The following is a 10,184-nucleotide window of genomic DNA, read 5'->3' as shown; positions in this document are numbered from 1 at the left end:
AGCGCCCTGTGCCCCCGCTACCCATTTCTTCCTTATTTTCATCATTTTTTTGGTTTCCTTTCCCCACCTCCTCCCCTGTCCTGATGCCTTCTTATAGTAGGAATGAATTAAGTATTTCTAGTGAATAAGTAAGTAAAATAATTGTTGCATTATAAATAGACATTAGTGAGCATCTCACATTTATAAATGAACATTTTTATATAGCCATATAAAAACATTTATAGTTTTCCCCTTACCACATGGGTGATTCCTCAGTATCTTTAGTTGATGCCATGATCACCAGTGTTCATAGATTTAGTGACCAGTAATAAATATTTTAGGGTTGGAGGTATTACAGTCTCTGTGGCCACTACTGAGCTCTGCTGTTTTCAGCCACAGAATGGCTATGGCTGCACTTAAGTTTGCTTGCAAACACCGGCTGCTTGTTTTGTAGGCTGTACTTTGCTGACCGCTACTGTAGAACACAGACCTCTTACCTGCCAGGATGTGAGTGAGACTAAACCCCGACATGGAGAGTCACCTCCAACCACTGTCATCCAGCATATAGCAACTGTGGCTTTTCTATCCATAGAATAGGAGCATATAAATAAAGTGTTGAATATCTCACTTGGGCCTTGGTCAGTTTTGTCATTCTGCTGGGTATGAGAGTGAGCCATCTTGAAAGCAAGAACAGAGAATCCTATGACCATCAAGAAAGAAGAGCTGCGAGTGGAGTGTATGGGAAATTCCTGTCTGAAGTGGCAGAGGCACCAGAGGCCACAGCACTAAGACTATGAGGCAGAGCAGAGGGCCACATTGGCTGAGAGGCCTAGGACCAGTGAGAGGCATGCCTTTAAGCATGGCTGAGAAATGGCATTGTAGGCAAAAGAACCATTATCTTTAACATTTAGTAACCTGTTAGCTTCCCTAATCAATTCCCATAATCTAAGTATTGCTGGTGAGTTCTGTGTGGCCCAGTCAGACCCAACAGAGAAGTGGCGTGCCAGGGAAAGGCAGGTTGGTGTTAGGATAGACTAAGGATGGTGGGTATGTCTGATCTCTGCCTGATGGCAGTTGACCTTGGGCTGATGAGGAGTTTGATTCTCGCTCCTCGTGTATCAGTGGAAGAAAGAGCAGTTGGTAGGTTTGATTGCCAGCCTTGCTGAATACACTGTACCATCAGGGTTCCTTGGATAGTCACAGGGAAGGGACGGGGACAGGGGGTGGGGGGGACAGGACACAATGAGCCTCTGGTGGACCCTACGTCTGTCTACCCACTGCAGGGAAGGTATTACTGAAAAAAAGGATCTAGAGCTAGTGATGTGGCCACACATAGAAATAGAATGTGAGCAGATGAATGTGTAAAGACTCTTGGGCTTTTCACCTGGAAATCATGTTCTTTATAGTTGTTTGTTAAACTACAGATAACCAGCACATCAGAGCTCAAGACAAGGGCAGTATTTCATACAGAGCTGTTGGTATAACCCAAAGTTAAGGCTGATATTTTAGTCACATCAGGAGCCCTGGTGTTGTAGTGGGTTACACATTGGGCTGCTAACCATAAGGTCGGCAGTTCAGAACCACCAGCCACTAGTGAGGCTTTCTACTCCCATAAAGAGTTACAGTCTCAGAAACCCACAGGGGCAGATCTGCTTCTCCCATGTTCCATAGGGTTGCTATATGAGTTGGAACCAACTCTACGGCACTGAATTTCGTTTTGGTAATGTGCAAGAGAACTGGTATTCATTGGTCATTTAGATCACAGCTATAGATTTTGGAGTATGATATGCCTTAGCTAAAGATTAAATTTAGCATAATCAGTTGAGTTGGAAAGTGTTCTTTACTCCTTATTTGATAGTTCTTTTTATACATATACAGTGCTGTTTGCAGGTGGGGAAAGAACTTTATGAAAATGTAAGAGGGATTCATAAGAAAAACAGTGCTAGTGAGGCAGTAGGACAGAAGAGTAGATTTACCTTCGAAAGAATTTCCTTATATACTTTTAAATTTTGCTCTCTGTATAGGTTTTCCTTATTGGAAGAAATAAAATTTGAAATAAAATGTGCAAAGCAAAGGTTCTTTGGTCTCTTTGACCCAAGGGCCTACTCATCCTGTTTTCAGTTTCTTTGGACTGTAATTTTAATATGAAATTTTAAATTGATTCATATTTAATAAGACTTAAGATACCTTGTATAACATAATTTTGCATTAAGATCCAATTTTCAATTCTAGTTCAAACAGGAGTATTTTTAATGGTATAGACATGACAAGCATGATCTTTTTAGCAAGTAACTTTTGAAATGATTTATTCTGCATCTAGATGAGGTTGTAATTTGTTTAGCACGGTAATAATGGCTAACATTTCTTGGGCTATCACTATATTTCTCATGAATTATCTATTCCCATTCTCATTAGTGCTCTGAAATATAGGTACAGTACTATCATTCTTCACTTTTTTTATCAGATGAGAAAACTAAAGCTTAGCAGTATTAAATAACTTGTCCATGGTCTTGAAATGCTAGAAAGTTGCTGAGCCAGACTTGAAATCTAGACCTGTCTTATTGACAAGCTTATACTTAACCAGCTAAGCACTGTTCTGTAATTCCTTTCCCAAAACAATTGCTAGGTATGAGTTATTGCTTTAATAGAGAGAGTGTGGCTAAAGAGTAATGGGTTTGATGTCAGAATCGGGCTTTTTTCCCTCTTTACTGTATCAGCACCTCTGTTTTACATTTTTAGAGATGTGTCATCATTTGTATGATATATGTTCATTGATAGGTGAACTTTTTACTTTTAAAATTGATAAAACCACATAGCTCCAAAAAAATGATATGAAAAGATACTCATCTATTTCCCTACCTTATTCTCTCCAGCCTTGTGAGATGGTTTTTAGTTTATGTAGATATAAATAATATGTGTATATATCTATATATATTTACCTTTCAAAGGTTCATTTCTTTATTTTACTTTATTTGTTTTTACTGTTTTATTGGCACATAACCCACATAAATACAATTCAATAGTTTAATCTTCTTAATATCAAGAAGAATTGAACAATCATTACTCCATTCAATTTTGAACTTTTTTTAATGGTTAAATCGCTTTTAAAATGAGTTATGTAAAATGGGCGCATAAGTAAAGGCGGTGAAGAAAGCAGATGGTGTCCAGCTATCAAAAGGTATAGTGTCTAGGGTCTTAAAGGCTTGAAGATGAACAAGCATTTAGCTGAGATGCAACAAAGCTCACATGGAAGAAGCACACCAGCCTATGTGAACATGAGGTGTCAATGGGATCAGGTATCAGGCATCAAAGACCTAGAACAATCAATCATATCAAAGCAAACAAGGGGGCAGGTGGAGTGGAGATCCAAAGCCTATCTGTAGACAATTAGGCATCCACTTCACAGAAGGGTCAAAGGAAGGGACGAGCCAGCCAAGTGCAGTGTAGCACTGATGAAACATAACCTGTTTCCTCTAGTTCTTTAATGCTTCCTCCTCCCCATTGTCATGACCCCAGTTCTACTTTATACATCCAGCTAGACCAAAGCATGTACATGGGTACAGATACGAGCTTGCAACGCAGGGAATCCAGGTCAGATAAACCCGTAAGGACCAATAAATAGTAGCGATAACAGGAGGTAAGTGAAAGGTGGGGGGAGGAAGGGGAAACTGATCGCAATGATGAACGTATAACCACACTCGGGCACAGACAACAGAAAAGTGGGGGAAGGGTTGGTGTAAGACATGAAAATAATAATTTATAAAGTATCAAGGGTTCAGGGGGGAGGGAGGGAGAAAAATGAGCTGATACCAAGGGCTCAAGTAGAAAGAAAATGTTTTGAAAATGATGATGGCAATATATGTACAAATGTGCTTGACATCATGGATGAATGTATGGATTGTGATAGCAGCTGTGAGAGCCCCCAATAAAATGATTTTTTTGATTGTTTTATTAAGGGCTCATACAACTTTTATCACAATCCATACATATATCAGTTGTGTAAAGCACCTTTGTACATTCATTGCCCTCATCATTCTCAAAATATTTGCTCTCCACCCAAGCCCCTGGCATCAGCTCCTCATTTTTTCCCCTCCCTTCCCACTCTCCCCTCCCTCATGAACCCTTGATAATATACAAATCATTATTTTGTCATATCTTGCCCTGTCCGATGTCTCCCTTCACCCACTTTTGTTGTGTAATCATCATTAGTTCTAGTGCTCCCTGCCCCCTCCTGCATACTTGGGTTCCTCAACCCCCAAAGGTTCATTCCCACCCACCCCCACCAAAGGTTTGTTTTCTGAAATAGAATTTACTTTTTCATTATGTGCTTCTGATTTTCAAACAGAAGAAAAACTCATAAAATTATGTATTAATAAACTTATTAATGAACTCTTTCTAGTACTTCTACTTTTTAAAAAAATGTAGATCAATATTTCCCAAAGTGGGCAATACCACCCCCTGGGGATGTTGGAACCATCCAGTGGGGCTTTAAAAGTAGATAGCTAAACTTTATCCTGGATTGTGGGCTATAGTATAACAGTTTTTAGTTGCCAGGGAGTGCTGGGTAGTTTGTTTTCCTGAAAAGGAGGCAGTAAGCCAAATAGGTTTGGGAAGCTATGATTTACAGCAGGGGTCCTCAAATTTTTTAAACGGGGCCAGTTCACTGTCCCTCAGACCCGTTGTAGGGCCGGACTATAGTTTAAAAAAAATATGAACAAATTCCTATGCACACTGCACATAACTTATTTTGAAGTAAAACAACAAAATGGGGCACAAGCACCCAGCGGGCTGCATGTGGCCCGTGGGCCGTAGTTTAAGGACGCCTGCTTTACAGTCTTGGAAACACACGGGCAATTCTCTTCTGCCCTATTGGGACAACTGTTCTAAGCCTTGTCACTTAGTGAGGAAGGAGAGGTAAAGCCCTTACATAAGACAATAACTGTAGATGATGGGTTCCCAAACTTATTTGGCCCATCGTCCCCTTTTCAGAAAAAACTACTCAGACCCCCTTGCAATGAAGAACTTTTGTGCTATAGTTTATAATCTAGGATAAGGTGTAGGTATCTGCTTTTGTACACACACACTTTCCCCCGTCATTCCAGTGTCATTCAGGGGTTAGCATCTCCCACTGCGGGAAATACTGATTTAGATTGATGACTTGTATCAGATTACAGTACATCTGAAAATTATTCTGAGTAGAAAAAGTCTACTCAAAATGAGGAGCCCTTTCATGTAGTCTGTGTTTCTCTTGGATTTAGATCAGATCTCAGCCCAGTGGGTAGCCACTGTGCCACCAGGCTGTTTACATTGTAGCCTTCATTAAAATCAGAACAGAGTCTTTCAACAGTTGTCTGGTTTTGGTCGCATCCAATGGCTGACTTTCCTCTTTTTCTTTGCAGTTGAGGCAGTCGCAGTCCTACTGCACAGACACAGAGTGTCTTCAGGAATGTAAGTAACACGGGCAGGAGGAGATTTAGGTTTGCGGGAGAATTGTAGTACTTCTGACTGAATGTTTGCTCATATGACTGTCTCTTTATGGAAATATTTCTCAATAGTGTGTAGTATATTTGTCACTTAATCTTTCATTTTTAATTTGCAAAGTTGTTTTTTTCCTGCCTCAAAACCAAAATCTGCTTATTGAAGAAAATGATAAAATTACTGATAAAAAGAAGGGGAAACTCAAGAATACTATCATGTAAAATAATCACTTGGCAACTTGGTGTGTACCCTTCCAAACCCTTATCTTGGCACATTTTTTTATATTTAGGCACTTTGAGCCTCGAACTGGCACATGAAGGCTACCAGCAAAAACCACATACCTTTCCCCAGCATCCATTTGTATCCGTTGGCCAGCTTTGGGTGTCTGTGCAGCTCATTCTTCTGGCTCATGTTCCCATGAGACCATGTGAGTGGCAATGGTAAAGTGAAAGACAGGGCAGGAAGAAGATCATGCATGGTGAATGGTGCTGACATTCAGTCAGCACACACTGTGTCAGATCCATACAGTCCACATTGGAGTGCCCATTCTTCTACAGATACTCAAAAATAACCTGAGACATGCTTTGAGGCCAACAGATATGTAGCATGTATAACAGTCCATTCTTGTGTCTTAACAATTTGACTGTAAAAAGGGAAGCGTGATACTCACAGGATGATGAAGGGCCAGGACAATTACATTTCACATACTTAGAAAATGAGATCTTGTTGTGTGCGTTGTTTTTGACTGTTGTTAGGTGCTGTCGAGTCACTCCTGACTCTTACCAGCCCTCTGAACAACAGAAGGAAATACTGCCTGGGCCTGTACCATCCTCGTAATTGTTCTTACGTTTGGTCCCATTGTTACAGCCCCTGTGTCAATCCTCCTTCAGGGCCTTCTTCTTCTTCACTGCCCATCTACTTTACCAAACATGATGTCCTTTTCTGGGGACCAGTCTCTTCCGGATACCATTTCCAAAGTATGTGAGAAGAAGTCTCATCGCCCTTGCTTCTAAAAAGCATTAGGGCTGTACTTCCAAGACAGTTTTGTTTGTTCTTTTGGAAGTCCGTGGTTCTTGCAATATTCCTTGCTAACATCAAAATTCAAGGCATCGATTCTTTTCCAGTCTTCCTTGTTCAATCTCTAACTTTCACATGCATATGAGGTATTGGAAAATACAATGTTTTGGGTCATGCACACTTTAGTCCTCAAAGTAGCATTCTTGCTTTTCAGCACTTTAAAGAAATACTGTGCAGCAGATTTACCCAGTGCAATACATCGTTTGATATCTGCTGCTTCCATGAGCATTGAATATGGATTCAAGCAAGATGAAATCCTTGACAACTTTAATCTTCTCTCATTTATCATGATGTTACCTATTGGTCCAGTTGTGAGGATTTTGGTCTTCTTTCCATTGAGTTGTAATCTGCACTGAAGGCTGCGATCCTGGTTCTTCATCTGCGAGGGCTTCAAGTCCTCTTCACTTTCAGCAGGCAAGGCTGTGTCATCAGCATACTGCAGGTTGTTAGTAAGCCTTTCTCCAATCCTGATGCTGAATCCTTCTTCTTATAATCCAGTTTCTCTGATTATTTGCTCAACAGAAAGATTGGATAAGTATGGTGAGGGAATACAATCCTGGCTCACACCTTTCCTGATTTTTTTTAATACCTTTCCTGATTTTAACCATGCAGTATTTCCTTGTTCTGTTTGCACAACTGCTTCTTGGTCCATGTACAGGTTATGCAGGAGTACAATGAAGTGTTCTGGAATACCTGTTCTTCTCAAAGCTATCCATGGTTTGTTATGACCCAGGCAGCCGAATGTCTTTGCATAGTCAGTAAAAGACAAGTAAACATTTTTCTGGTATTCTCTGCTTTCATACATTCCCAGTTTCACCTATTAATAGATGTTTGCAGCTGTTTCTTATTTTGAGTAATACTCCCTCAGCAAATGAAGATCCCCAAGATTTTATTCCCAAAGGCTTTACTCCATCCATGACATTATATAAGGCTGACTCTAATTTAAGAAGGCAATTCTTCCTCAGTCAAATTTTGACTGGATGATGTAACAACGATGAGAAATACAACTTTCCTCTAGTTCCTAAATGTTTCCTCCCCGCTCCCACTACCATGACTCGAATTCGACCTTGCAACTCTGGCTAGACCAGAGGAGGTACACTGGTACAGATAGGAACTGAAAATACAGGGAATCCAGGAAAGATGAGCCCTACAGGACCAGTGGTGTGAGTGGCAGAACAGGGAAGGTAAAGGGAGAATGGATAGGAAAGAGGGAACTGATTACAAGGAACTGTGTGTGACCTCCTCCCTGGGGGACGGACAACCGAAAAGTGGGTGAAGGGAGATGTCGGACAGGGCAAGATATGACAAAATACCAATTTATAAACTGTCAAGGACTCATGCGGGAGGGGGGAGCGGGGAGGGAAGGGAAAAATGAGGACCTGATGTCGGGGGTTTAAGTGGAGAGAAAATGTTTTGAGAATGATGTACAAATGCGCTTTACACAATTGATGTGTGTATGGATTGCGGTAACAGTTGTATGAGCCCCTAATAAAATGTTTAAAAAAATTTTTTTTGACTGGAAGGAGTGCTGGTGGCATAGGGATTGTAGGTTGGACTGTTAACTGCAATGTCAGAAGTTTGAAACCACCAGCTGCTCCTTGGAAGAAAGATGGGACCTCTGTAAAGAGTCTTGGAAACCTACAAAGGCAGTTAATTCTGTGCTGCCCCAGAGCCATCATGAGTTAGACTCAACTTAATGGCAATGAGTTTGGTGTGTTGGTTCCAGTCTAATGAGCTCATCTTCAAGCACTATCTTTGGCAAGATTCTGCCTCTATCCATAAGGTTTTCAGTGGCTAATTCTTCAGAATGGACAGCCGGTTCCTCCTCCTCCGTAGTCTGTTCTTAGTCTGTAAGCTCTGGTAAAACCTGCTCACTTTGGGTGGCCGTGCTGGCATTTGAAATACCAGTGACATTGCTTCCAGAGTCACAGCAACACAGAACCACAAACTGACACATGTTTTATTTGTTTTTTTCAGACTTTGTAAACTACTGTTATAAATGTATCAGGATATCTCTGAAAAATATTTTATCGGTGAAAATATATACCTCATATCATATTATGAACCCATCCAACAGTTCTTTTTTATTTTATATGTACAAGAAAGAGCTTTATATCAAAGAATAATTTTATATTAAGAAAACATCCCATCCCAGTTCAATATCAAGTCCATAAATCAAATATTAGCCTGTAAGTCTAACATGAAGCCATAAATCCCTCTTTAGATTCACGTAACACATGTAATGTTGCAAAATGCAGGATGATCATGGGCCAGTGAGTTCAAAGTCTTTTGGATCCTGTGGCAGTGGAAACATCTCCAGGACTCTCTCAGGTCTCAGCGTGGCTCCGCATGGCTTGTTCACAGGAAGATGAAGCAAAGAGAGAGAGAGGCCTGCCTCCAGAGAGTCATTTATATCCGTAGTCTCTAGTCAAGCTGTGACCTGAGTGCATCCAACAGTTCTGTGAGTGCATCGTTTCATGGCATTGGTGACATTCTGCACATTGTGTCACCATTCTCACTCCATATTGTTTCACCAGTGACTTCTCACTGCCCTAAAAGCTTCTCATCTATGCTTTAGACTTACTGTTGCCAGCTGGTTCTGATACAGGAAATTCTGGTATCATTATATTTTTATGTTAAAAACATTTAATGACCAAATAATAAAACTATTTGGTGATACACCAACATTTAGATTATTTCTCTCTGTTTGTTAATACTATTTGAAACAGCAGTTTGAACATGTGCACATGTTAAGCTTTTTGACATATTGCCAACTTACATTTATTAATGGGCTAGTTTTTATACTTAACATCTCTAAACTTGAACTCTACTTTATATCCATGAAACTAAAAACACAGTGTGAAAGGGCTTGTTACACATGAATTCCTGGTCTGAACTGGGCAGCCCATCAACTTTGGTAATATGGTAACTTGGAAGAAGAGCTAATGCAATATCTAGCCCGAAGTAGAAATTTGAGTGTAGTCAACTGGTGTCACTGGATTATTATGATAAAGAATCCCTTAAGCCAGAAAGGAAATACGTAGACATTGCCCCAAGTTGTTAGAATGATGATGGGTGGTGGTTCCCCGGTTCCCCCAGATCACATTCCTGTATGTTGTTTCTCCCATATCTGCCTTTGACCTCTATATTGTATAACCTCTGAGAAGCCAGTCAGCACATAAAACTAAAACCTGCTTTCCTAGTTGAAAACTAATCTTACTGGACTCCTAATGAGAAAACAAGTGTTGATTATAATCTTGTTTACCTGTGACCCTTGACCAAGCTCTGCCTGTAACCAGATAGACTCTTTATATCTGAATAAAATTTCACTTCCTTAATCTAAATATAAAGGCAGGATTCTTTGTCTATATATTAATTTCCTTTTTTATTTATTTTTTCTTATTGACAATTTTTGTCTCTCCTTTCCCCAGGACTTTTAGCATTTGGTCAAAATCCATGCTGAGAGCCAAATTCTTAAATACTTTTTTCACCCGTAAAGTAATAATATATATTTTGTAGCTCCTTTTTTATTAATATATATATTGCTGTTCAGTTGGAAAATTGTTTACTTTTAAAAATGAAATTATGTATAGTATGTTTTCAGATCCTGCAAAAATGGGGGCTTGGTGATAATTGAAGTAAATTTTTTT

General features: G+C 39.9%; 1 protein-coding gene across 4 annotated transcripts in view; it reads left to right on the top strand.

Moving 5' to 3' along the window:
• The window catches only part of SMIM14 (small integral membrane protein 14), an 88,626-nt gene that overhangs the window by 70,232 nt on the left and 8,210 nt on the right, over positions 1-10,184 (top strand). For all 4 annotated transcript variants that reach the window (XM_045284182.1, XM_045284179.1, XM_045284181.1 and 1 more), the window contains exon 3: positions 5,379-5,427. In XM_045284182.1, coding sequence (XP_045140117.1) covers positions 5,379-5,427 — 49 coding nt within the window. The remainder of the gene's footprint in view (positions 1-5,378; positions 5,428-10,184) is intronic.

Source organism: Echinops telfairi, unplaced genomic scaffold (assembly GCF_000313985.2).
Source record: "Echinops telfairi isolate 266 unplaced genomic scaffold, ASM31398v2 ScPeMD7_7468;HRSCAF=8506_0, whole genome shotgun sequence".
Classification (NCBI taxonomy): domain Eukaryota; kingdom Metazoa; phylum Chordata; class Mammalia; order Afrosoricida; family Tenrecidae; genus Echinops; species Echinops telfairi.
Note: the sequence above shows the minus strand (reverse complement) of the source record. Positions and strands in the feature narration are given on the sequence as shown.